Raw genomic sequence first — 25,866 nt, 5'->3', positions numbered from 1 at the left:
AGACGCGTCGAGTCGCGTGAGTGGAGGAAGCAAGGGACCTGGAACTGTATCAAGGGGAAATGACATGTATTCATCTACTGTAGCTTAGGTCGTATGCAATGGACATGGACATATGTTTCGGATCCAGTACCAAGCACTGTGCATGTGAAAAGCAATTTGGGGTAGGTAGATCAAAGGAATGGAATTCATCGATAATTTACCAGATCCGGCCTGATGAGCTGGTGAAGTGGGAAATGATGTTCAAAGCGAAAGAGACGATCAGTGCTGTTCCTGGACCGAGTGAGTGGTGAAGCAAAGTTGCCAGGTAACGCAGTTCCCATCGGTGGATCCGAGTGGTTGTATTTGTGAGAGTATGTGTGTATCCATACAGCCCATCAAATACGCCTTCACTCGTCTTCCTCCATGTGGTTAATAACACTAGGGTACGGAGATATAACTGATTGCATTTGAGTAGGGGATGAAAGCAAAGGACCGTGTATTAACAATGACATTGACTTCCTTTGACCTACCACCGTATACGCTGTCATGTACCAATCACACTTCACCTTTCAATCACCAATCGTACTAAAGTGAATAGGTGATGAAGGGGGAGTCTGATTCATTGCGGATTATGAGTATCGATTGAAGTGTCAAAGGGATCCCAGCGAATAGATTGTTAAGTGAAGGGTACTTTGAGCAATACATATATATGACTCCTTTATTCATTGACAGAGTTGTCTTCCGCTATCACAATCAAACGATCCATAAGACCAAGAACAATAAGATACACCATAGATCTTGAAACCACTTTGATCCTATTCATTCACTTATTGTTCTACCTATCTGATTCACGAAAATGTCACGGCCCACCACACCCTCTACACCCGTCAGACCACCTCGATCAGAACGACGGCTTACCCTCGAATCAATCGTTTCGTTACCCCAATTAACCAATGACGAAACTCCTCCACCGCCTTTACCTTCTTCTTCCTCTACTTCAGAAGGAAACGGCCATGATAGTCGACCCCAAACACCCAGAACTCCCAGCACGCCCACGCCCACAAGTCGACCAAAGCTAGCCAATAGGAAATCCACCTCTTCCATCAAACGAAAACCTGTTCCCACCACACCCGAGGACATATCATTGGAATTAGCTGGATTAACTTCTTCCAGATCTTTCGATAGTCCCTTGACTGCCAGATCGTCGAGGGATGAACCCCCCAGATACATATTACCTGTTGATCTACCATCAACCCAATCTTCAAATCAAGCTGTAGAAATCCAACCGCACAATCAGCCCGAAGCTGGGCCCTCTTCAGCGGGTCAAATAGATTTCTCAGCCTCCCGACCACCTTCCTACGCCAACGATCATCTCCCTCAACCACAATCACTTGTCACTCCCTCCCCTTCGAGGGATGAGATCAGACACGGAGACGACGAATTGTACTATGATCCCACGGCTGGACTTGGTGGAAATCCCTCCTTTACCACCCTCCAATCTTCAGACGAATTACCATGCTATGCCGAGGAGACTCAGACGGAACCTAAGACTCTTGCTAGGGCATTGTGGAAATGGGGTTGGGTATGTCCGTTGTTGTGGTTCATAGGGATGTGCATGTGAGTATACGTTCGGGGAAACAGTTCATCTTCCATACTGCCCTTCCGCTCGTGGAGCTTGATTCGTCTGCTCCACAGTCCCATAACATCGTTTCCATCTCCATCCCACTCAGCTGACTTGGATATTCCTCTTAGCATATGGATCCCCTTGAAACCCCTCGAAGAAGAGAGTGATCCCGAGAAAGCCCAGAAATTAGAAGAGATGATTGTGATTCTGAGAAAGGTGAGTCCACACTCTCCCTCTTGACCTCACCCAGAATCGTCGTTGAATACTTCCTTCGACATAATTCAATATGCTGATTCATTACGTTCAACGGATACAGACCGAGTTGAAATACGCCAAGAGATGCGCATACGGTACACTGGGTATCTCAGTCTTGTTGGTCACCATTATCGTTATTGCCATTGTCTTGTCGAAAGTCTTGAAGTAGGGATTAATCAGGAAGGTTGTTCTTTCGGTACTTGAATACTTTTCTTTTCCTCTTTCAGGGGCCTGTCTTGTTTCTTTATCGTTATTTCGGGTTAATCAGTATCTTTCGATTTTCTTCATCGCCTTAAGACCAAGATGCATTCTGTATCCTCATACCCTTCGTACTGACCATACCTGAACCCCTGACCTGACCAAGACATGAAAATAGTTCGACTTAGAACTGCGCGTGATAGCCATTGATAGGAGGTTGATTGAGCTCTTTCCCATCAACCTTGGCACTTTCTGCAGGAACCACCACACCGACGAATCCTATGTGCAACGATTAGCTCGCACCAGTATCATACATCATACCCGCAGAAAAATTGATACTTGCTCGCCCATTCATCGGTTTTATTGTTCCATGCGTGGATATTTGCTGCTTGAACTACCGCGTCTCCAACATTGACGATCTTGGTTTGACCATCAGGTAAGACGAGCTCGAGTGTACCGTGGGTTATGATCATGTAGTCTACGGTGCATCATTAGGTCAATTGGTGGTTCATCAGTTTCCGTGTGTTACACTACTAAGAGGTGGACGGACTCACCAAAAGTGTTGGTATAATGTTGAGCACCGATATATCTCGGAGGAACATCTATCGCAATCCCACGGCCACAGATCAGTATCATGCACCATTCAGATCCTCTAATCAAAGGACTGTGCTCCCTCAAAAAGATCTGAGACTGTTGATTGTGACTGCGTTTCCAAAACAAAAAAAGAAGCAAGGAAGAATAATAAACTCACCAACCCATCGCAGCGATACTTGATCATCATGGCTGATTTTCGTAGGTTTATACTCCGCGTACTTGAAAGCTTGGTCGGCTTTACCGATCAAATCAGGTTGGACAAACCCCACAAACCCCTTGAGCTGTTCATCATCGTTGGCGAACGGGGTAGTATCGTCCAGTACTACCGAGTCACCGTTCGGGGCCGTGGCAGTGAGGATTCGTCGAGGTGGAGGAAGGGGAGTAGCTGGCATGGTAGTTCTTCTTTAAGTGTTCCAAGTTCGGTCAGTAAGAGAGAGTTGAGAGCTTGAAGAGGGAGATTACATCTCGGTCCGTTCTGGAGAGGGTATTTATACCTTTTTCCCTACTCCTATTGCATCCCATGCATTCCTCGAGGATCATGTGAATATGCCGTTGTTTACAACCTTGACGAAGAAAAACAAAAGTTAACTTACATCAGCTCCTCCACTTTGTGAGATCATCAACCACCTCTCAACCAAAAGCGGTGATCGCCGCAAGCCTCATGATCTCATTTTGGTCGAATTATGAATAAGCTCTCGAGTTGGGTGAGTCCACCTCCACTTTGAGGCGTTTTCTTTTTTTTCTTTGTAACTTGCTTGTAAGGCAGTTTGCTTGGGCAGGAAGACAGAGAGATTTGACCGTAGTGCATGAGGCACTCACTGCTATACGTGCCAGACCGGGATCAAGATGTGAAGCTCGGGGAAGATCTTTTGTATGTATATGTATTGGACGGATCGTTTCATATCGTGCTGAAACAGAGCCAAGACCCGATGAGCTGCTTCAAGTCGATTGATCCTTTGTTGTGCGTATCCCTGTTCAGTCCATCTAATACGAGTGAGAGGAACGGTAAGCCCGCAATCGGCAGACTGCACTGCAGATATGGCGCAGCCATGCATAACAACAAGTCAAATGAGAACGTCATAATCCTCTTGGATACTACCTACGTGTACGTATGATTTGTCATTGTCAAGGTGACTAACGATTAACGATCTAAGGGATATTCGTGGAGTATTCTATTCAAGTGCACAATCAGCCTAAAAAATGTCAAGACAACACTCTTCATCAAACCACCATTCCTCAAACCACCACCGCTCCCACTCCAGACCTCATAGAGATTACTACAAAACCTCCTACGACAAATACCGCAAAGGGTGTAATCCCTTGATATGCTGTAAATGCTCCTTCGGGGGTAAACGCGTTCAAAGTTTCCTCTTGATCCTCGTACCCTTCGTTATAGCTATTATATGCTTTTTGGCGGGGTTCTGGCTGATCCCCGTGTGGGTGTATGATGCGGGGTATGGGGGGAGGACGAAGATTGCTGCGCAGGGGTATGGGGTGAATGGGGAGGATAGCGGGTGAGTGATACTGTATCTTATCGTTCCAGACCCGTCATGATCGGGCGATTTTGATTTGGAGCGAGAACAAAATCGAATTTGTATACAAGTCATAAGGCCTGTCTCGTCAGAGAGCCACGGCTGATATCTGTGCCAATTTTGATACAGCACCCGGCAATTCCTCTACCCCACCACATCATGGCCCTCACCAATGAACGGTTTCCCCCTCCTACTCCTCTTCCACCTGATCATCTCGATCCTGATCGTCGCCTACCTCCTCCTGATCCTATCGATCGTCGCCTTTGCCTCACGCCGCAGGAGGTCGGAGACATGGTATGATATCGTGAGAGATTCGAAATGGTGGGAAAGGGGTTTATGCATCTTGGTAACGTTAGTATCTGGTATAGTGTTAGTATTGGATAATGTGGTATGGGGATTGGCGAGAAGTAAGGGACACAATCTGAATCCCGATGTTCTGGGGTATTTGTGAGTGAGCACTTATGGTAGATCAGTATTCGCCTCCCTCAGCATACGTCAGATCCAAAATGCTGATGCCCTGTTACAGCGTGAACATCGTGGCGCTCCTTCTCTGGGTGTTCTGGGTGATACTCCAATGCGCCTCGACGCACGATATCAATGAGTACTATGTCTCGGGCGGTGGAAGGGTTCGTGTAAGGTGATCTCGCTGTGGGATAATGGGCAGTATCAGCGGATTAATAGCAATACCGATCGTGATCTAAAAGAGTAATGCTTAGCAGTATGGCGAGTATCAATACCGGCTGGCAAGGACGGACGGATCGGTCTTTGTATTGATAATCATGTTCGTACCGATGTGACACGATAAATCACTTGTTAGTAAATTGTTCGAGCTAGATGTCGATGTTTTTCATGAATGCATAGACAACATACCACTGAAACCCACTTACTCACCACTCCTCGCATTCCCACAGAACTTTAATCAAATCAATCTGAAAAGTAAAATGAGGTAACTCAGCGAATGACAAAGGGAGGATGAAAGGGAGTTTCCGAAAGGTACGATTGTCTAATGCAGTCGCACTGCGTGTAGGATGCACCACTGTTTTGAGATATGTCGTTGATAATCGAAGTTGGCTGAATGAAAGAAAAGTGAACGGATGTACAACGGCGATGGGAGATCGGTCAGATTTGGTGATGTTGAGATAGCAAGGCTACACCTGTTCTTGGTTTATTTCCTATTCCTATTCTTCTTTGTCCGCTTGGAACTTGTGTTTTCCCATCCTCTCGTACTCTGTTACACCTCTACCAGAGCCGACAACTCCGACTGTGTTTGGCGTAGGTCAGCGAACGTCGGTGAAATCGATATGCGAACTAGCGTACCTTTGCCTAAAGAGGAGGACCAAGAGTTACGTCAGCTTCGCTCGCTCATGGATGCGACAATATAACTCACCAAATGGGTTATCAGGTGTCCTAAACACAGATTTCCCTTCGAGACTACCACATCGTCAGAATCAGCACGAATACATCTGAGTATCGCTCTTCTACGATGGAAGTGGGAAGAGGGAAAGTGCGACCAACCCAGAAATATGTATCCCCTTCTTCCCCGCCTTCTTCCCGAACTTCTCCCAAGCACTCTTCTTATCCTTGATCTCATCCGCCTTGGCCTTCTGCGACTCCATCCACTTCTCTCCCTTCTTCTTCTTCTTCTCTTTTTCCTTCTCCGTCAGCTCGTCCTGCTTACGCTTCGTCGGCTGGACAGGGGTGGGTATAGGTGCAGAGGGGTCATGGGGACGGAGAGAGGATAGGGGGACGTTGGTAGATGACGTGTAGCCTTTGAAGGTTATGGTGTATTGGGGTGAGTCGGGTGAACCGATCACGGCGTTGATTTTGGCTGGGTACCTAAGTCAATTTTTTATCAGCCATTGTGTCCCTCAGGTCGAGTACAGTGCTGGGCAGAACTGAGACTGTGAGTCGGATGAGTTGGACATAGACTCACCACTTCCCATCCTTGTACTTTGCCATACAATCCATCCCAGCCTTATACTGTCCCCCCTCCTCCCTCCCCTTCCCCTTCTCCTTGGGCTTTTCAGTCTTTGTTGTCGTAGCACCAGCGGAAGACGCAGCAGGATGACCCATAGCCTGTTGAGTGAGATCGATCAACTCGACCAACTCTGTCTTGAGCGTTTTCAAACCATCGTTGTTAGGGTCACTCTCGAGCTGTAGGTTGACATAGGCCAGTTGATCTTTGTAAGTCGATAGTTCTGCTTCCATCTTGCGTGGGGTTTGTATTATTACGATGAGATGTGATGAGATGGTATGGATGAGTGGTAGAAGTAGTGGAGATGTGAAGATGTGAGAAGAGATAGAGAATGAGATGGAACAACACCCAGGCGAGCAAAGCTGAAAAGCTCAAGTGGCAACGTGATTACGTAAAGGCATGATACTATTTCCCATGTCCAAAACCAATACGAATGTGCCAGGTATATCTATCGTCCATGCATGTAGTAATCCCTTCGTCTCTATTCGTAGTATAATATGTAGTATCTCGTATGATATATACTTATGTATATAGAAAAAAGTAATGAACAACCCATCATCGTCATTGTACACCTCGCGACCAGCGCTTTTCACACTCTACCACCCATGACCACCTTGATTCCTTCCATATGGTCCCTGTCCCTGAGAGTCTGAGCTCTGATTACTGAGAGATCTCTGAGGCGGTGATGGTCTACTATTTTGAGGCTGAGAATAACCTCTCTCCAAATCACCTTGATCCCATCTAGTCTGACCTATATCATCCTCATTGCCCGACGCGGTCCGTCGCATCGTGGGAGGGGTATATCCAATGGGAGGTTGAGTGTACGCACTAGGCGGGTAAGGGATGTTCGAATATGGTGGAGCGTCATAGCTGGGTTGTGATTGCTGATGTTCCAATAATGGTGAACTGGCGACGATATCAGTTTCAGACAGATTACCCCTGGCGTGACTAAGCGGATATGGTCGACTATTCTGTCTTCGGGGAGGTTGTTTATCATTTCGATAATCCTCTGAACGATCCCCTTGCTGCGCCAAGAGGTAATCTGAAGATGGGTTGTCCAAGGGCAAGTTGACATGCGAGTCCATTCCAGGAGGCAAGGGGTAATGGTTGTATCCGTCGGTGTCGACGCCTGGTGAAGGAGCTGTGGAGGATAATTCGCTCTTCCCGCCACCGAATACACCAAGCATTTCCGTCGAGGCGATCGATCGTGCGTCCCAATCTGCTTGATGAGCAACATCTGTGGGTCCGTCTCGGTTGGGATCGTACTCGAGGTTTTCCTGCAAGTGGGTTATGTCAGCTTATCATTCGACGAAATCATCGCCAAGTTAGCTCACCTCTCGAACGGCCTTGATCTCCACTCCGTCGTGTTGATGTTTTCCAGCAAACCAAGGATAAGCGCTGAGAACCTCCCGAGCGAGTTGTTCTTGACTCTTGTGGACCATAATAGTGTACAATTTATCTTGCTGAAGGGCAGGGTGAAGGAATCGCTTTTCCATCTCCGAGTGTCTGGTTCTCTTCTCGGACATCGAGTACATTCTCTCCTGCTCGAGTTCCTGTGGAGTAGGGTTGTAGTATCGGAATTTTGTTTCAAGCGTACGTGAAATGTATATCTTGAAGCCGATGACGATGAGAATAGGAGGTGCAGCGGCAACGCAATCGAGCCATCGAGATCGGATCAGACCAGTAGCTGTGATAGAGAGGTAAGTGACATTTAATTTAGCGTGATGAAGAATCAGACTCACTCAAAGCCATCAAGAGCTGCATCAAGATACAACAAGCCAAGAGTCGATTGACGTAGACATTCCACATTCGACCACCACTTTCCGCTCGCGAGATGTAGACGTAGAGTAATTGGTATTTGTACTAAAGGACAGGTCCATTAGACGATGCAATCCACAAGCGGTGACTCAACTCACGACCACGGAGGAGAACCAGAATACCGCACAAGCTCCAATAGCTACGAGCGGTGCGAGAGGTGCGTAGATCATACCAACCGCACAGACGAATAACAAGTTGACGACGACTAGAACGGCGCTCATCAGCGATCTGACTCTCTTACTATCGGTGTAAAGGTCGACTCACTGATAGCATACTCGAAGTATCCAGGTTTAGTCATTTCCCTGATATCTCTAGGCGTATGTGAGAACATAAATCTTCGCAAAGACACCATAGCAAGTTTGATCAATTGGATCAGCTCGAAAATGACGAGGAATCCTCGCAGGGGTAACCAAGTGAGCCAATCTATAGTAGCCAGTATTAGCATCGGGCTGTCATGACATGTAGTGCAAATGACCCACAAGTCGATTGTTGTACATAGGTACCCTGGATCTGATCTGGAATATCCTCAAGAGTCCTGAAGATGGTCCCCACACTCTGGTGTTTACCAATCTGGGACACGACAGTCGCAACAGCGGTGTAAATGACACTGAGTAGCGAGTAGATCACGACGTTACAGATGATCATGAAAAAGAAGTATCTTGCTGTGACCGCTCTATCAAGACGGGATCGCGTTGGAGCACCTATCATCGATCATCAGTCAGTGTGTACTATTTCACGGAGAGATAACGGTAGCGTACCTTGGTATTTGCTGATTTTTCTCATGATGAACGGAAGGAAGTAACCGAAACCAGCGGAAATGACGGATGGCAAGATACCAGAAACAAGGGAGAACTAGGTGGATGGTGCAACGATTCAGGTCAAGACCACGATGTACGATGTGGTAAGCGACTCACAGTCCAATTGCCCCATTGACCCGAGTTCTTCCAGGTATTCAGGAACCCAACATAAAGTGTCAAAGCACTCAGATTGGCGAGTAAGGAGACCACAAGGAGCTGGCGGCATAACTCAATCAGCTACAATTATCCCACGAACTCTGGTGGAAAGCCACTAACAGGAACAGTGTAGAAGAAACAGATGATTCCAATAAAGATGAACCCGAATGTTCTCCTCGACCCAACTTCTGCAGAATCTTTGGAGATATTCTCCCAAACTATATCCTGAGGCATGGGAGCGAGATGCAATTGAGCACCGTGTAATTCCTTGAGTCTACCTTGGTGTGCTCGAGCGATTCGATGGGCTTCGGCAATGGTTTTGAACGTGACGAAACCTACGATTCGAACAGTTCAGCTACAGTGAGCAATTAAATGGCAATTTGTGTGCTCACCATAGTTTTCTCCCTCTACTCTACTGCCACTCTTATTACCCTTTTTCCTAGCGTTTCTTTCCTTTCTCAAGAGCGAATCAATAGCTTGACGTTTGGTATCTATTCTTTCTCTGAGGAATTTGATCTCTTTGGCATGATAATCGATAGCGTCCTGTAAGTACCATACTTCAGTTAGCCGTATCCCTCATCAGCGTTCAGCAAAGGGAATTACCTTCTTCACACCCCCCATTCCTAAGAATCCACCTTTTCTGATTTGTGGCCTTTTAGCAGCCATCTGACCATTCTTCAGATATTTTACCAAATGCTCCTCCAGCTCTGCAACAGCTTTGTTGTGATCTTCTACCATCTCCGGGAAGTCTTCCAGTCGTCGACCGATAGAGGTGCAATCAATCTCGGGACCTATAAGATTCGGTACATCAGATATGGGTTTACTTCGGAGCTTGAAGCAAACTCACCTATCTTGATCCCATCAACTTTTAGTAAACCCATCAGAGCAACCAAGCCCTCGTCACTTCGGTAATCTTTTCTCACTTGCGTGACCTATCAGATGGAATCAGCAATCGAAATTCTGCACTTGTCGGCCTATTCCTACTCACCATCAAGGTTCTAGAGTAGATCTTGGTCTGATAAGCAGGTGATCTGAACCATCTCGTTCGAAGTTGGATCTAAGCGATAACATTAGCTGTCATCTATCGCGAAAGTCAGGCAAATAACTCACCATAGCATGCCAATTTCGCCATACTGGTCATACTGAAGTCAGCTTTTTCCTGTCAAATACTATCAAAGTAAAGCCAGCTTACCAAAGTACATGACGATAGCGTCTATTCGACAAATCGCATCACCATCAGCTCCTCTCTCCCATTCGATGTTAATAACGAGACGTGAATCACTCACTAATCAAATAACTAACACCCAAAGCAGGCCACATCCACGACCCCCTGACATTCTGAATAGTCAACAGACTCAGTGCGTTCCTATCTTTACTTTCGACGTATTTGAGGTTGTATATGATGTTCAGGACTAGGAGGATGATACCGAGGATGCTTATACATGAGAATATGTTTCTGATCATTCGGAGGAATCGGAGGAAGGTGGTTGCGTCGAGGCCTGATGAGGGATAGATGTGGTCAGCAGAGTACGGATAGCGGTCCTATGGACGAAGGACATGAGGGGAGAGATGGGGAGAGGCCGAGAGAGGGAGAGAGAGATGGAGGGAGAGAAGAAGAGGGAGGGAGAGGGAGGGAGAGAAGGAGAGGGAGGGAGAGAAGGAGAGGGAGAGAGAGAGAGGGAGAAGGAGAGGGAGAAAGGAAAAGTACCCACCAATATTCGCAATCATCTGTTCCTCCTTCAGTCTAATAACAGGACTAAACCAAGCAAAGAACCCATTCGATATAGGCGGAGGCGGAGGTTCGTAATCCGGATCATCCGCCGGATCAGCAGGTTGAGGCAATTGATACTTTATCTTTGGCGCATACACTTTTTTCTCCCTGGGTCTGAAAAAACTAAAAGCCAGGATCGTACCCAGCGATATACCCGTCATCAAGGCTATCTGCGAGCCTACAGCTTTGACAGATACGGACGAGAGGGTGGAGTTCCATGAGGCCACGAGGGACGAGGCGGCGTCTTCTACTTCTGACATGTTGGTTGTGGTGGGTCTCTCGGTTGAGGACTAAGTAGGTGGGGTGAAAAGAGTGTGAGTGTGGTGTACCTTTCTCAGTGAAGAGGTAAGGGATTATTGATATTTGTTTTGGTGCTGTGGATCACCTCGGTTGGTGGTTGTTGATACCTTGATAGGTGATGTACAATGTATGTTGATGGAGAGGTAGTGAAAGAGTTGAACGTATGTGGTGTTGAAATGATTGTTGTAATTGGAGCGAGAGTATGATGTATGATGTAACTGTCTCCGTTGTAATGTCAATTGACAGGGTCGATATCGCGCAGTTTCACCTGATAGTTTCCACGCTAACACTACTAGATATTCTAATCGTCGATCTTCTGTTTTCTGTACAAGTGGAAATGTATGAGAACGAGGACTGTCAAAGGTGTCTTTTTATCTTTTATCTATACCAGAGGATGAAATTTTGCTATCTTTTGTTAGGAGTGAGGATTGTGACGACATGAGATTGCATCTACTTCACAGCTTGATACTATGTACAGGTGTAGGAGTGTTTCGTCTATTGTTGTCATACGCGTCCTGCTCTGCTGTACTTTGCTGCTTTTCACCCCGCAGAAGGGTGATATGATGTGCGAACAAAAAAGTCCAGACAAAAGACAAAAGACATGTTTCAGGGTAAACTCGATGTTCAAGGGCTGTGCACCACTGTGTATTACGTATTTACCCAAAAAACCCCCTTTTTCAACTTGAAACACAGCCCCATCCCCCGATCAACCTCCACTCTCGTCTGTCATCTTCACTTGATCTTGTCTCAGTAAGTCGAACGATGATTCTCATCAAAGACGACTCAGCACCCCGAAACTGGTCCATCAAGTAACTCAGACGTTGACTCGTTCCCAATATGGGCAAAACCATGCATAATACTGAATTCTCAAACTGGAAAATACGAAATAAAAATTCTAATCTAATTTATCATATGCTACACAAACCAGTAAGGTAACTCATCGAGGCTCAACACTATTGGTATTCCTCCTAAACAACTCAATCCCTCTCATACCTGTAGGATGTAATTCAACATCACCAATATCACCATCATCCTCTCTATGATCTATATCAATGTCATCTTCAGGTAAATTAGGTAAACTCTCGTCGAATTCTTGGGCTAATTCCGGATCGACCGGTAATCTCTGTCTTTGTTTCTGAGTATTCTTTCGTTTACCTTTATTTTTCGATCGGGATTTACGTATGGGTTTACCTCTTGCATTGAGCCCTATGAGCAGTATCGGATCAGCTTGATGAGTATTGCCTTCGTGCGCAGTATAAGGGGACACCCACTCGCGAGTTCCTATTGTCCACCAACAGCATTATATTCCCCCCTCACACTGCCCCTCCTCCTACTGTTCCCCCCGAAAACACCTTCCACAGAGTCCAAAATCTTACCGAAGAATCCCGTCCTCTGGTCAGATTGTGCCTTATGACTGAGAGGCAAGGTCGATCCGTCGGAGAACCGTCTTCGACCAGATCCCCCAACGAGAGAGGAAGTTTCAGATCCAGATCCTGATCCGGCTGATCCATCCTCATCCTCATCGTCATTATCATCGTTATCTTCCTCGTCTTCATCGTCGTCGAGATCGGGTTCTGGACAAACGTTCATCAATACATTGCATTCTGACGAAAAATACAACGCAGACTCACCATCCTGGAATAACAGGTTCATCTCTTCAAGCGGTACACCACGAGTTTCAGGGTATAAGAAGTATACCAGTACGAATGAGAGTGCACAGAAAAACGCGTGCATGGGGTATAATCGCCATCCGATGAGTTCTTGGAAGACCGGCGTGGATACACCAACCCAGTAATTCTATCAGAATATCAGCAAATATTACGTGCCCGTCTCTCAGATCAGATAAACTCACGAATAGCCAGTTCTAACACATTGCGTGAGTTATGTCAGCTCTGCTCATACAGGTTTTTAAACAGTAGAAACTCACTGTAGCAGTCGAAAGCGAGACACCCTTAGCTCTGAATGGTAAAGGCATGATCTCAGGGGGATAGAGCCTATCACTACGATCAGTGCTCTGCGACCTTACTGATCAAGTCAGAACACTCACCAAGGTACAGGACCCCAACTCATACCAAACGCAGCATTATAAATTACCACACAGATCACCACTGTTCTTTGATCAGCGCGCGATAAATCTCGAGATAGTTGGGATGACTCACCCGCATTAGGAGTAATAGCTTGATCAATGTAGATCCACCATCCCGTAGCGGTCAGAGCGATAGCCATGGCGACTGCTCCGGTAAGCAAGATGGGTCGTCGCCCAGCACGATCCATCAAGAACCATCTGGGTATATCTCATCAGCAATAGAGCTCGGGAGGCGCAATGACTACCCAACTCACGGAGGTAGGGAACTTGCTACGTAGAACATTGCGTTGATACCTGTCATCAAGATGGCATCTCGACCGATCCATCCGGCCTCTGCGTACGACATTAGCTTAATTCTATGCGATCGGCTTCATGAACATACGTTCAAAGACCAAAGCTGCACAAGACCATTAGCTGAGCTACACAATGCCGAATGGGCGATCGACTCACGAGCGTAGTATGAGATGACTGCGTAAGACAAGCACGAAAATTAGTCAATTAGGAATAAAAAGCTGCACAGAGCTGGCTTCCTTAGCTCACCATTGATACCGTTCTAGTTCAACTACGTCAGCTTTCCTTCACGTATCACATACCACAAAACACTCACAAGCTGAGCGAACATCTGACTACTCATAGCAATCAGTACCCTTCCCTTATACCTCCTCCAAAGGGCTTTGTAGCTTCTGTCCCCAGTCGCACGCTATACCATCGTCCAAGTATCAGCATGGTATCTCTATATACCCCCGTACGAAGTCCACCCACATCAAGTAACACGGCATCCCTAATCTCCTTGTATTCCTCCTGTACAGAATGCGCATCTAGTTCCTTCCCTTGGAAATCAGCTATCACCGCCAATCCCTCTACATCCTGATCCGTATCGATAAGATACCGAGGAGACTCAGGAGTGATGAATGATCCGATACCGAGGATGGCACCTCCGAGACATTGGACGAAGAGGGGTATCCTCCATGAAGCGTCGGATTGGAGGTATGAGCAGGCGTAATCTATCCACTTTGGGGTTGTTAGCGGGGGGCGTAGAAAAGATTGAAGATAATGATTGACCGTATTATGTTTGACTGGTAGCGATGTGGATATCAGGAGATACGTACAACTGAAGAAGCATATCCGATGATATTTCCTGTAAACTCCACTGAACCTAGTAGACCTCTCTGTAATCATCGTCAGCACTGCATCCCGCTGTTTCGCAGATAGAAACCTACATGACTGGCAGGTGAGATTTCGGACTGTTTCACATCGAAATCATCAGCATCGACTCCTCTTCAGCTTGTACATTCCACATTCATATGAGAAAGTTAAGATAGCTCCAACCACTCACCTGATAAATGGGCACAACCATACTCAACATGCCCACCCCAAACCCACTAATGACTCTACCAAGTAACATGGTCTTGAACCCAATACACCAAGTTTGTATAGCCCCTCCAACGGTGAATACAAAAGCGCCCGTTCGCAGTGTCATTCTTCGTCCGTAGTTATCTGCTAGGTGCGCTGCTGCTAGTGATGTTACTATTTCAACGAAATGATATCAGTCAATGTAGTGAGAATCATTTCAGATGATAAAAGATGGGGGAACGGACGTACTGAACGCTCCTATCTCTAGGACTGCTACCATGCTGAACACAAATCACTTATCAGCATCGCACCGCCAGATCATGCTGAGATGGGTCAACTTACTTTCCCACTTTTCCTGCTGTCGGTTGATCGACTATCACGATACGCTGCATGAGCGAATCGATCCTGAGATATCCCCATAATGATCACACTTACAGTACGCTCTACAAGTAGGTGCCAGATTAGTAATGCCTACTATCTACAACTCGTCCGCAAAGATGGCATAACTCACTTGAAATACGGTCCAGTGATGATACCTAGGCAAATCACGTATCAGCTCGACTTGCCCAGCTGAGCAAACGATTCTAAACCATATACAACGTAGACTTGACTCACCTGACATCACACTATCCATCCATCCGTCCACCAGTAACAACCAATCAGTATGACCCCCAATCATAACATATCATACACCGCTCAGACCCCACCACTCACCCTTGATCATACCTATCCACCCACACCTTATCAGCTCAACCCAAAGAAGTACGACCGTACGTCAGTACTCACCCAAATAACCATACTCCTATACTGAGAAACACCGACACGCTATACAGCAAAGAGTTCCCCTTGAGCTTTGCGTTGGTCTTGCCCCGTACGAGGGGGACGGAGGGGTCTGACATGTTGGATTGAGTTTGGGTTCGCGTCGGATATCTTGCTAGATTGAGCTTTGATATGATGTGTTACGCGGTTGAAGGCTAGGCGGTCTCGATGGTATCATATAAAAGTCGTGATGGGTTGTATCTGTTTTCTTGATGGATCACGCGTAGTAGGTATGTTGTATCTATCCCCTTTCTACTCTTCATCAACCGTAATTGTAACAAAGGATTTTCCTTTATCAACGTGATTGTCAGGTCTAATCGTCTACTATGATTTACCGGTCTATGTTATGTCGACGGACACAGTACATCCAGTACGGGGGTACTACTGCGTGAGTGATGGACTAATTCAATTGATGAGGGTATCAAGTGACAATGCTGCAATCGAACAAGAGCAAAAGCGAAAGACCAAACGCTAAACGCAGCTTAAGCTTGGCCATGTCCGCAACACTACGGATTCATCGGAAAAGGGCCGAAGGATTAACACACAGTTGAGTTGATTCATCATGTGGCTATCGCGTATGTGGCGCACCATACAACCTCACAACCAAACAGAAGATTGGCTCAGGGTGCCCCGATAATTTGAGATACAGGGGTGCAAGCGAGTGAGGGGGGAGGAGGAGCGCATCACTTGAGATGGTTCATCAGTATCGCCAGATGAACGTCTATCTATCGAGCGAAGGTTTGACTTGCCAGTAGCGTATCGAGGAGATTAATCGAGAAAGATTGAGAAGCTGTCTCATCAGAGGATGTAGACTGATACGCTCATCAATCACTCTACAATTGCCTGGTAATGCCCTTCATCAGATGACTACTAATATAATACTACATACAAGCCCTGCATCAAGTACAAGACCAACCTAGGGCTCCTTCCTAATCTTCCTAATCCCTCTGAAACTAAGCAGGCACATCCTGCAACAAAACCCTCCAAACGCTCCAACCGATCCTCCCAAACCCCTCGCCCCCATATCCTTTCCCACCTGCTCTCCTTCTGGCTTCCTTGGTGACTTCCTGATTGAACACCCCGGTGGTGGCTCTAGCATCGATGATGTGCGATACGATGGAAGGTGTGAATTCCGGATGACCCTGGACGGTCAGTATCTGCGCGATGGGTTCGTATTGTGAGGAGGAGGGGTGATAGCGGACGAAGGAGTGGACAGGGTATTTGGGTGTGGAGAGTAGGAGGTGGCATGAGGGTGGGACGGTTGGGACGTGGTCTCGGTGCTGTGGGATGAGGATCAGCCTTTCCCCCATTCATCTTATCACAATTCTTATGGGGAAGTAAGAATGCATACCATCTGTTCCAGGTACTATCCCATCCGAATATGTCTCGTCCATCAGCATTTGATACTCCACTTCAACGGAGAGTATGCTCACCACCTTCTCATCCCCGCCCTGACCATCAACCCTAACATCCCCATCCAGACTTCCATTCACCCTCTTCCCATCTTTACTATATCCACAACCCCCATTGACCTTCTTCTCGCCCTCGCCATGCCAAGTCCACCACCTCTTGCCCTCTTCCGTTAATGTACAACCATACACACCTATCTCCCATCCATTCTGTCCGCTCGCGCACTCCCCACCCAATGCTAGGGATATGATCTGGTGTCCGAAGCAGATACCTATGAATTTGAGATGGCCGTGCTCGGAAGATGAAGTCAGACGACGGATGAAGGAGATTAGGGGTGGAATGAAAGGGTTGGAGGAGTCATGGGCGGTGTGTTCTACCGGAAACGAGTGTTAGTGGACCCCTTTCATAGTATCTTGTATAGTCCCGGAAGATGCTACAGTATTTTGACAGTGAAAGAGAGGAAGGGATATACACCCACTGGATCCAGTCAGTATAATCGCATCATACCCATCCTTAGCACCAGCCAACAACCTCTCATCAGGTGGGTACTCTCGTTTATCCACCACATCATACCCATCGATCACAAGCTCGGTGTTCTTCGCTATGGTGATATCAGGGTATGTGGACAGTGATTGTAGAAGCCATCGCTTGTATATATCGTAGTCTGCGATTAAAATATCACAGCCGTCAGGGTCAATCATCCTAACAATGACAACCATGTAACCTACAGGTCCCATCCTCATCTATCACAGCAGGTACCTAAGCAGACGATCTCTTGTCAGCTAAGTTTTGTAACTAATGCAAAGTCCTCAACGAGCTCACGGGTGTATCGTTGATTAAGAGGGCGACGCGGATGGTCCGTTTGGTCATTATAGGAACACGTTGTAATTGGAATACTCAAGAAATGAATGGAAGATATAGGTAAAAGATACAATATGCACAGCAGATCGAAGGTGCTCGTGGGCGATAAGGGGTTATGCACAGGGTAGATCAGGTAGATAAGAATATCGAGTCGAATGGAAATTAAATGTTGATTATAAAAACAAAGCGTCAGGCGATACCATGTCGTATCGAGATGGGGCAATTGATGACATTTTAATTGAATGAGTTTCATCATCACCATCATCGGGGACAGCCGAAACCTATGGTAACCAAATACAGTGACGATCAATCTGCATTTGCCATATCTCATCCATCCGACATTCCAGTTAATGATGGTATCCACAATCATCACTTCCGAGCATCGCGGATATCACTATCGTTGTGCATGAGATGGTACTGCTACTGCATCGCATCATATCATATCAATCATATGGGATGCTCGCGTGACTGACCTGCTTTTGATGGGGTATGTATGTGGCATCACCGTTGCAATCTAACTGAGCCACCCGTTTAAGCGTGGGTCATCAATGTTGCCACCCAACTCACCTCGAATCCATTCATCACTTCACCTGTTCGTTCTCATTTAAACATACAATACAGTATCTTGATCACATCATCTATCGTGGTCTTTGGCCTATCGTTTCAACGTTCCGCCATGTCCGGAGAACCAAGCAACGCCCTCATCCCTCGTACAGGCCCCGCACCAAAGCTTATCTCCGGTCCTCAAAAAGGTCAGAAATCATTATATCAACAACATGTCCTAGATGTAAGCTCCTTTCTTCCTACTATATCGCGAAATAAGGCATGACGATCACTCCTTATCTCTTATCTCTTATACCTCATCAATGCTAACTACTCCTCATCAAATAGGAAGATACATATACCGACGCCCTCTCACACATCATCACCCGTGATTTCTTCCCCAACCTCCCCCATCTACACGCGACGAACGACTACCTCATTGCGCTCACTGAAAATGATCCAGAACTCTTATCATCCTCTATCAGGAAGCTGGCCCACCTAGCTCAGGAAAAGGATAGTAGTAAAAGTACGCCAGTAGGTGGACGAAGGAGTTTAGATGATATTGATGCTGAGCATGTACGTCGGACGAGGATGACGGAATATGCTATGACTGGTACACCTTACATCTCGTTACCTGGGGGGCGAGCTAGACCTACGAGAACACCTGTCGGAGCGAGAGGGTGGGAAACTCCCATGGGCGGTGAAACGAACCGAAGAGGATATGAAGACTACGACGAGTTGGACGGTACTGGTTTTGCCTCCGGGTCCAATGAAGCTGGACCCTCAAACAGACCAGCGAAAAGACAAAGGCAGAGGATGATACGAGATGATTTATCGTTGGATGCTTTTCAGAGGAACTATACGTCAGAAGATAATGCGTCATTCGTGCAGATTGTAGATGAGGAGAACAAGCGGAGAAGGGAAGAGAGATGGGGGTGGGCATGGGAAGCTGAGAAGAAAGCTAATCAGAGGAGAATAGAGGGTGAGGAGAAGAGGAAGATGATTCTGGATGTTGCTACCAGTGGGAATTGGAGGGTCAACGGGGAAGGAACGAGGTTGATTGGCGGTTTGGCGGAAGGTGGACGAGATAGGAATGAGGGGGAAGCTTGGAAAGATGTCAAGCTTATTACAAGCGGCAAAGAAGCGTCATCCGCAAACGACACCGCATGTGAGGCGACCGTATCAGAAGAGAATAGTGCCCTGGTACCTCATGCGTCTGCATCGACATCTTCAGCACTCATCAAAGCTGGTGATACTCCTTCCGCACCTCAGTCCAATTTGGCGGAAATACCCTTACCACCCAAACACCCTCTCACCCAAGCATTGACGGAAGCTGGTCTACCAGGTACAGCGCTAATCTCAACAGAAGATGGACAGATCGTACCCTACCGGGAAGGTACATCTGGTGCAAGCGAAGGAAGAGGAAGGGGCGACGAGGAAAAAGCCATGAGGTTGAGAGTAGAAACGGCCGTGATGGGTGAGGAGGATAACACCATATCTTTGGCGGGTAGTGGTGCCGATCAGTGGGGTTATAAAGTGAGCTCAGTGATAGATTTCAGAATGACGAGAGAGCTGACATGTCCCGATAGACACGTAACAACCTAATGTTTCCTGCCGATTCCAACTCCAATCCATACCCCAAACCTCGACCTACAAACGCTCAAACAATCGCTAACCCACCTACGATCTCTCACGCGAACACGCGTTTACCCGACGAAGAGGAAGTGAGACCCAACAGAGGAGAAGGCAGTAGTAGAAGGGGAAGTAGTCCAGCTAGAAGTTGGGTCGATGCGGCGGTAAAAGGTACTCCATGTAGGTTCATCCCTCTCCTGTCATCGGTGGTATGAGAATACTGATACATCTGTGATAGACCACCGAGAACCTTCCATGCCAATAATCAACAACTATCCCCTCCTACCTAACGATCCCTCCCCCTCGCCTCAGGACCTCCCATCCCTCCTCACGTGGGGTACACTCCTCTCGACACCAAGAGCATTAGATGGAAATGATGATCCATTAGATTCAAGCAGATCATTCAAATTGCCCGAGACCAAGCGCCGAGATGAGATAGGAAGGAAATTGGCCGATAAAGCCAGTCGATCCATCTCTGAACGAGCCAAATCATTCACTCCCCAACATGCCAGATCTACTCTACGCGCAGCGGCAGATAGGACTCAAAGATCCGTGAGAGGAGAACACACCCCAGGGGTAGGGAGGATGTTACCCCCCTCTGCTACGCCAAGAAGACAGGCTGAAGGTCTGACACCAGCGGGTAGGAAGTTGTTGGAACGAAGTGTAGGGAGAAGTCCGATGGTCTCTTCTGGCTCAGGGGGGATGTCGACGGGAGGGAAGAATAGAGGGGCAGTCATGGAAAGTAGATCTGGTTGGGGCGGGAAGGCAGAGAAGAGGATGACTTGGACGCCTAGTCCTAGAAGGTGATGATGAACGACATTATACGACAAGCGACGATCTGCCTTTTACATTACAACATCAACGTCAATCCCCAATTTTCAAGCAACCTAGTCATGTACAATAAACATTATGCATATACATTGTAATATCGCAGAAACCACCGAACCGCATGGATATATGAAAAAAGTATCGAAGCGTTACACAAATAGTATACTGACCTTTTCAAAGTCACCTGAATCCGAGATACTACGAGCTTGAATGCACAAAATACAGAGAGAAATTCAAAATTCAGCGGTAAATGTAAGAGAAATGGAAATGACTTGACTTGACGCCTAAACCCTCCCTTCTCTTAATCTTCGATGGTTTATCCCCATCCTACCGTCTATACCGTTAACGATCGACCCATCAGGACCGTACCTCGTGAATGCTGAGGATGCTCCTCCACCGTTGGTTCGGGGGTAAGGCGTATCCAAATCAGCTTGGACGTATCCCGCAGCTGTGGATGCTACCACCATCAATCCTCATCAGTCACACCCTAACAAGTAAAGTTAAACGGAGGAGGTATCAAACTCACACCCATCATACCTTGCTCTAGGGGTATTACCCGAATCGCCCCATGCCATCGACCCATTGACAGACCCACCACCACCCTGTGAAGGAGGTGCAGTATAATACGATTGACCGGCTGTACTCGCTGCTCTGTGCGAGGGGGAGATCTGATTATTCGACGGTGCAGCTGGGGAATCGTATTGCTCAGGCTGGACCCCAGCAGGTAAGAACCCCACGGGTGGTCCTGCGAGTTCTAGTATGGAAAGAAAGGAAAGTTAGCTATGCTACAACGTCGCGAACAAAGGAAGGGAGAATCGTCCGAGTCAGTGACGATGGGTGCGATCTCGGTCTTCCGAGGTTGATTCAAGCCCCGCCGGTTCGGTTGAATCAAGACAAATGCTCACCTCGACCTTCAAGATAGCCATAGTGCCCCATTCTACCCTGCTTCATCTTGGACGAGTCGAACGCCTGCATCCCCCCTTCTGAGGGAGCACCACCTCGAGCGGAAATGGTACCAGCGGCACTACCTCCAGCGGTGGGACCATTCATCGTGGAGCCAGCTTGACTCCCACCACCCATCATCATGTAAGGATTATACCCACCAGGCATCATTCCGTTGCCACCTTGAGCGCCACCCCATTGATAGGGGTTATTGTACATCATACTGTAGGCCCTGGGGGTGATGGGAGGTCGAGTCAGGGGTGATGGCGGGACAGGCGAGGTGACAGGTAAAGGGGTGGTATGGGATCGTGAGCGAGGTGCGATCGACGGGGCATGATGGGAGTGCGAATGGAATGGTGAGAGTGGCGATTTGGGTTGGCGGGAGGGAGAATCAGAATTACGTGGTTGTCGTGTTGGAGAGGAGGAGGTTTTGCCGTTGAGTTGTCGATGAGGATTTTCAGTGGAGGAGACACGTCGGTAGTGTGCAGTGGGTCGTTGGGGGAAGATGGATGACATGAGTTGCGGGTTGGGTTTGGAAAGTGGTTGAAGTCCAGGAGTCAGCTTTGTATACGTTTAAATACTTGAAGGCAATGAAGGGGCATGGGAAGGCGAAGAGGCATGGGAAGTGGAGCCCATATATGATATTATCACACGAGTTATATTAGTTCCTTCCTTTATGAAGTGGAAGAGACAATTATCATGAGTCACGGGGCCAAAGGGAGAGGATGAAACGGGCCATATCATGGATAGTCGCCCCACGGGCGGAACTGGACCGTAGGTATAGAAGGGGAGTCCAGACCGATCATCCCTTTATCACCTCGCCTAAAGAAACAAAATGGAAAGGACGAGTCACACCAACCCGTTGGGAAAACCAGCCATGCCACCCATTCCCATACCTCCCATCCCACTCATCCCACCCATTCCCATCGCTCCCATACCAGGCATACCCCCCATTGCACCAATACCGGGCATTACACCCATGCCCATGTTCATCCCCATACTACGCATCGAAGGGAAAGCCTGGCCGCCTCCAGAACCAGGACTCATCATTCCGCCACTACCTCCCAGACCAAAACCAACACCTCCATAAGGAGAAGTTTGAGCTTGAGGCATAGGCTGTTCGTACGCCATACCGTAATGGTTGCCAGAGATAGCTTGTAAAGTAGAGGGATGGAGTGGTGGAGTGGTGCCGAACATCTCAGGAAAGTTATATGGAAAGAAAGGCAATGAACAATATCACGAGTTGTGTAGAGATATAGAAAAAATATAAGGGAATAGGGATGATCAACCATGATACTCCATTCAAAGTGGCATGTATATCAATGATTTTCGCCTTGGAAGATCATCCAGCACCTATCCCTTGGAGGAGTTGAAGAGATGGCCGACTTGGGATAGCTCAGATAATAAAAGGGGATGAAGGAAAGAATGAAAGGGGTATCCTTCCAACAAAGGGGACAACTCGGGTAGCTCAAAGGGACCTCAAAGGGATGAGTGGGTGGAAAGTTGAAAATGGCACTTACAACTCCGCATATGGATCTTCAGGTGTGATGGGGGTCGAGGCTGCCTGGTTCGATAAACCTTCTTGAGTGGCGTCTGGATTCGGGTCGACGAATTGAACTTTCTTGCCACTGTTGAAGGGAATAACAAAGAGGATTTAGTCGTGTGTAGCAAGGGCAGTCAATCGAACAATACTCACTCGTTGGCACCTTGACCTTGGGCCATAGCGAGTTGTTGTGGATCACTCATCATCCCTCCCATTCCCCACCAGTACAACGGATCCCAATAACCTTGTTCAGGATAATACCCCTCCATACCTTGCATCTGACCCGCTCCCATCCCCGTAGGGTCCCATCCCATTCCATATAGATAGGGGTATCCCCAATCATGAGCTTGAATCTGATCTTGTGCCAAATTCATATCTTCTGCATTTTGAGCAGGTTGAGCTACTTCTGGCGTCTGGACTTGAGCTTGAATCGGAGCTTTGGCAGGTTGTTTTGGCATTGGTGTTTGCTGCTTCTCGACTGGCGGAGCAGCCTCGGCCATTTGCATCTGCATAGCCTGCTGTTGCATTGCTTGCATTTGTTGATGCAGTATCATCTGATCCTGAACACTCATTCGGTGGTGGGTATCTTCGTACGCATCCGAATGGGCGATACCTTCCACATTACCAGGTCTAGCCACCTCTCTGGATTTCGGCACCCAATCTCTCGTTCCGTGGTTCTCACCTTCGTCGGCAATACCACCCTCTCTTTCCGCTTTTCTAGCTTTCCAATCTTCGTATTCCTTCTTGGCCTTTTCAGCGAGCGCAGGATCGTAGCGAGGGTTGTGGCTGCTTCTGGAGAAATCATCTGGAAGGTCGGGTGATGCAGATGCGGGTGAAAAGAGGGGAACAGGGATAGAAGGATCAGGTTGATTACGGACCATCGAGTCGGACGCTCTTGTTGGATGAAGTCGTGGTCTTATGCCGATGTGGACGGAGGTGACGCCGGATGGTGCAGCTCGGACAGGTACTCGAGGTGTTGCAGGTGGATATGCTGCAGGCGGGTCTTGTTAGCTCATTATGGGGAGGATGATGAGCCGGTGAGGGGAATGCAAAGCTGATCTAAACTTACCAACATCTCTGCCGAAATCCCTCCTAGCCCTATCTTCAGCTTCTCTAGCTGGATCTCGGGTTGTATCCCACATACCCGATCTCTCCCATTCCATATCCTTAAGCCTCTGCTCTTCCCTCTCTTTGCCCGATGGACCCTGTCTAGCAGGTGTAGGCGCAGGTCGGATGTTGAGCTGGCGAGTATCCTTGATCAGTTCTGCTTCCCATTCTTCTGCGAGAGAAGATTCCGTCCTAGCTGGAAAAGCCGGTACAGGGACGGGCTTTCTTTGAACAGGGGGTCGTTGTGTTGCACGGGTGAGAGTAGGTTGAGTGGTCTCGGCTCTTTGGGGTTGAGAGGGCCGAGCGAGCTGAGTGGTAGGGGTGGAACGTGATGTGGGTTTGGCAGGTGTCGTAGCTGGCCTCTCTGGTGTATTCTGAGGGTCAGGAGCTGTTCCATTCCTTGAGACAGGTCTTGACGTAGGTGGAGGACCATTGCTACTCAGGTCTGACTGAGAAGATTTGGGCGGGATTGTGCGTAAAACCTCGTTTGACTGTTGATGTACCACCCGTCGAGCTGCATTGGTAGTCGCTTCTTGATGTAGCGAGCTGCGAGAAGGTGGTTGACGAAGTTGGGGCCGAAAGGCTTTGGTTCGTACAGGTGTACCTGGGACAGATGATGATGAGGTTGAGTTTGCGAGAGTGGATCGAAGTCGGGGACGAAGAGGGGCGTCTGTCAGACCTAGAGCAGAGTGGGATAAGCTGGACATGGTGGATGGGTAGGTGTCGGTGCTGGCTGTGGAGATGAAGCTGTCTCTGTATGTCATGATGAGAGGTGAGTGAGGATGATGGGTTACAAATGCTAAAGGCAGTGAGAGGTCGAAGTTGTTGACAATGGATGAGAGGTGATGCTCTGAGAGAGTGAGGACTTGTTTTGTTGATAATGGGACTCGATGGTAGGTGTGTTAGTGTGTCGGTAGATGATCATTCAACGAAAGCGGTCAGTGGACACACTGTTTGCCTAAAGGACCTGTTAGTATATCCCCTTGGAGCAAAGGCATACAATATACTAGCATATATGATACTAGCATATAACTGCTTTATACTGTTCGCATGTCCTCCCATAAATAACGATACTTACTACTGTACTGTGCTGCGGTAACATCCCATGGATATAAATCAGACTGATGATACAAGAACAATCAGCAGAGAGAGGTGCACGGTTGTGTTTGAGTGGGAGATGAGATGAGACCCGGAGATGACCGACGAGTCAGGTGCTAGTATATGATGATGTCTGACGTGAGGTCTTCCATCTCTCGGGTTCCCTTTGCCATCACGACTGACTGAAACTATCTCTTATTTACTCATTCTCATTTATATATTCACCCCTGTTGTTACATTACATGTACATGCAATTCCAAGCCAAAATCTCAACAAGATGATTCTTGCAGCCGGTCCCAATTGTTCACGTGTTAATTTCACCCCGTCGGCATTGGTGTTTCTGACTTCGGACTTCGGGCGTAAGAAGTCCACTTTGCCGCCTTGAACCGTGTTAGTTTCCCTGGATAAATGATGCTACAAGTTCACAAAAGCACCTCGCTTGATCGGTCCGGTGCCTCCAAGATTAGCTCAAACTTTCTTCCCCACCTCTGTCGGATGAAGCTTTCTTTTGGATCACTCCCTCTCCATAGGGCCATCCCAGGGGATAATCATTGCCCCGGACGCAGAGAACCAGGAGATGGCAGACGTTGTCAGGGTAGATGAAATGGGGCTTTGGGGATTTGATCTCATCTTTCCCCCTCATGC

General features: G+C 47.7%; 11 protein-coding genes across 11 annotated transcripts; 3 read left to right on the top strand and 8 right to left on the bottom strand.

Annotated features, from left to right (window-relative positions):
* Positions 1-835: 835 nt before the first annotated feature.
* On the top strand, positions 836-2,027 carry I302_102555 (uncharacterized protein; the record flags this gene model as incomplete). Its single annotated transcript, XM_019187920.1, has 3 exons — positions 836-1,596; positions 1,732-1,819; positions 1,920-2,027. The coding sequence occupies 3 exons, from the start codon at positions 836-838 to the stop codon at positions 2,025-2,027; spliced, it is 957 nt and encodes a 318-aa protein (XP_019050798.1).
* Positions 2,028-2,240: 213 nt separating this feature from the next.
* On the bottom strand, positions 2,241-3,042 carry I302_102554 (uncharacterized protein; the record flags this gene model as incomplete). The annotated part of the gene is made up of 4 exons (XM_019187919.2): positions 2,241-2,335; positions 2,400-2,534; positions 2,611-2,658; positions 2,808-3,042. 4 exons carry the CDS (start codon positions 3,040-3,042, stop codon positions 2,241-2,243), a joined length of 513 nt encoding a protein of 170 aa, XP_019050797.2.
* An 808-nt stretch (positions 3,043-3,850) lies between these two features.
* Positions 3,851-4,823, top strand: I302_102553 (uncharacterized protein; the record flags this gene model as incomplete). The annotated part of the gene is made up of 3 exons (XM_019187918.1): positions 3,851-4,164; positions 4,312-4,629; positions 4,709-4,823. 3 exons carry the CDS (start codon positions 3,851-3,853, stop codon positions 4,821-4,823), a joined length of 747 nt encoding a protein of 248 aa, XP_019050796.1.
* Positions 4,824-5,360: 537 nt separating this feature from the next.
* Positions 5,361-6,390, bottom strand: I302_102552 (uncharacterized protein; the record flags this gene model as incomplete). The annotated part of the gene is made up of 5 exons (XM_019187917.1): positions 5,361-5,443; positions 5,500-5,505; positions 5,570-5,613; positions 5,698-6,018; positions 6,116-6,390. 5 exons carry the CDS (start codon positions 6,388-6,390, stop codon positions 5,361-5,363), a joined length of 729 nt encoding a protein of 242 aa, XP_019050795.1.
* Positions 6,391-6,753: 363 nt separating this feature from the next.
* On the bottom strand, positions 6,754-10,959 carry I302_102551 (uncharacterized protein; the record flags this gene model as incomplete). The annotated part of the gene is made up of 17 exons (XM_065869517.1): positions 6,754-7,434; positions 7,492-7,844; positions 7,900-8,020; positions 8,074-8,180; positions 8,240-8,398; positions 8,455-8,676; positions 8,734-8,827; positions 8,890-8,988; positions 9,049-9,263; positions 9,321-9,471; positions 9,532-9,719; positions 9,776-9,860; positions 9,917-9,985; positions 10,039-10,061; positions 10,121-10,141; positions 10,215-10,427; positions 10,641-10,959. 17 exons carry the CDS (start codon positions 10,957-10,959, stop codon positions 6,754-6,756), a joined length of 3,120 nt encoding a protein of 1,039 aa, XP_065725589.1.
* A 977-nt stretch (positions 10,960-11,936) lies between these two features.
* On the bottom strand, positions 11,937-15,337 carry I302_102550 (uncharacterized protein; the record flags this gene model as incomplete). Its single annotated transcript, XM_065869516.1, has 23 exons — positions 11,937-12,205; positions 12,292-12,573; positions 12,631-12,796; positions 12,852-12,863; positions 12,927-12,993; positions 13,047-13,107; positions 13,159-13,283; positions 13,340-13,418; positions 13,468-13,482; positions 13,536-13,553; positions 13,626-13,638; positions 13,693-13,785; positions 13,848-14,096; positions 14,195-14,254; positions 14,306-14,329; positions 14,422-14,612; positions 14,688-14,719; positions 14,781-14,811; positions 14,874-14,881; positions 14,950-14,974; positions 15,054-15,064; positions 15,153-15,164; positions 15,225-15,337. The coding sequence occupies 23 exons, from the start codon at positions 15,335-15,337 to the stop codon at positions 11,937-11,939; spliced, it is 1,956 nt and encodes a 651-aa protein (XP_065725588.1).
* An 873-nt stretch (positions 15,338-16,210) lies between these two features.
* I302_102549 (uncharacterized protein) lies at positions 16,211-17,537 on the bottom strand (the record flags this gene model as incomplete). The annotated part of the gene is made up of 6 exons (XM_019187914.1): positions 16,211-16,537; positions 16,609-16,623; positions 16,691-17,040; positions 17,146-17,331; positions 17,396-17,426; positions 17,490-17,537. The coding sequence occupies 6 exons, from the start codon at positions 17,535-17,537 to the stop codon at positions 16,211-16,213; spliced, it is 957 nt and encodes a 318-aa protein (XP_019050792.1).
* A 667-nt stretch (positions 17,538-18,204) lies between these two features.
* On the top strand, positions 18,205-20,510 carry I302_102548 (uncharacterized protein; the record flags this gene model as incomplete). Its single annotated transcript, XM_019187913.1, has 4 exons — positions 18,205-18,315; positions 18,420-19,607; positions 19,661-19,883; positions 19,942-20,510. 4 exons carry the CDS (start codon positions 18,205-18,207, stop codon positions 20,508-20,510), a joined length of 2,091 nt encoding a protein of 696 aa, XP_019050791.1.
* A 305-nt stretch (positions 20,511-20,815) lies between these two features.
* I302_102547 (uncharacterized protein) lies at positions 20,816-21,989 on the bottom strand (the record flags this gene model as incomplete). The annotated part of the gene is made up of 3 exons (XM_065869515.1): positions 20,816-20,988; positions 21,058-21,285; positions 21,437-21,989. The coding sequence occupies 3 exons, from the start codon at positions 21,987-21,989 to the stop codon at positions 20,816-20,818; spliced, it is 954 nt and encodes a 317-aa protein (XP_065725587.1).
* A 333-nt stretch (positions 21,990-22,322) lies between these two features.
* I302_102546 (uncharacterized protein) lies at positions 22,323-22,670 on the bottom strand (the record flags this gene model as incomplete). The annotated part of the gene is made up of 1 exon (XM_065869514.1): positions 22,323-22,670. One exon carries the CDS (start codon positions 22,668-22,670, stop codon positions 22,323-22,325), a length of 348 nt encoding a protein of 115 aa, XP_065725586.1.
* Positions 22,671-22,989: 319 nt separating this feature from the next.
* Positions 22,990-24,887, bottom strand: I302_102545 (uncharacterized protein; the record flags this gene model as incomplete). Its single annotated transcript, XM_065869513.1, has 3 exons — positions 22,990-23,101; positions 23,170-24,007; positions 24,086-24,887. 3 exons carry the CDS (start codon positions 24,885-24,887, stop codon positions 22,990-22,992), a joined length of 1,752 nt encoding a protein of 583 aa, XP_065725585.1.
* Between the last annotated feature and the right edge of the window lie 979 nt (positions 24,888-25,866).

This window comes from Kwoniella bestiolae, chromosome 1, assembly GCF_000512585.2.
Source record: "Kwoniella bestiolae CBS 10118 chromosome 1, complete sequence".
In the NCBI taxonomy this organism is placed as follows: Eukaryota; Fungi; Basidiomycota; class Tremellomycetes; order Tremellales; family Cryptococcaceae; genus Kwoniella; species Kwoniella bestiolae.
This window is presented reverse-complemented; position numbering and strand designations above follow the sequence as displayed.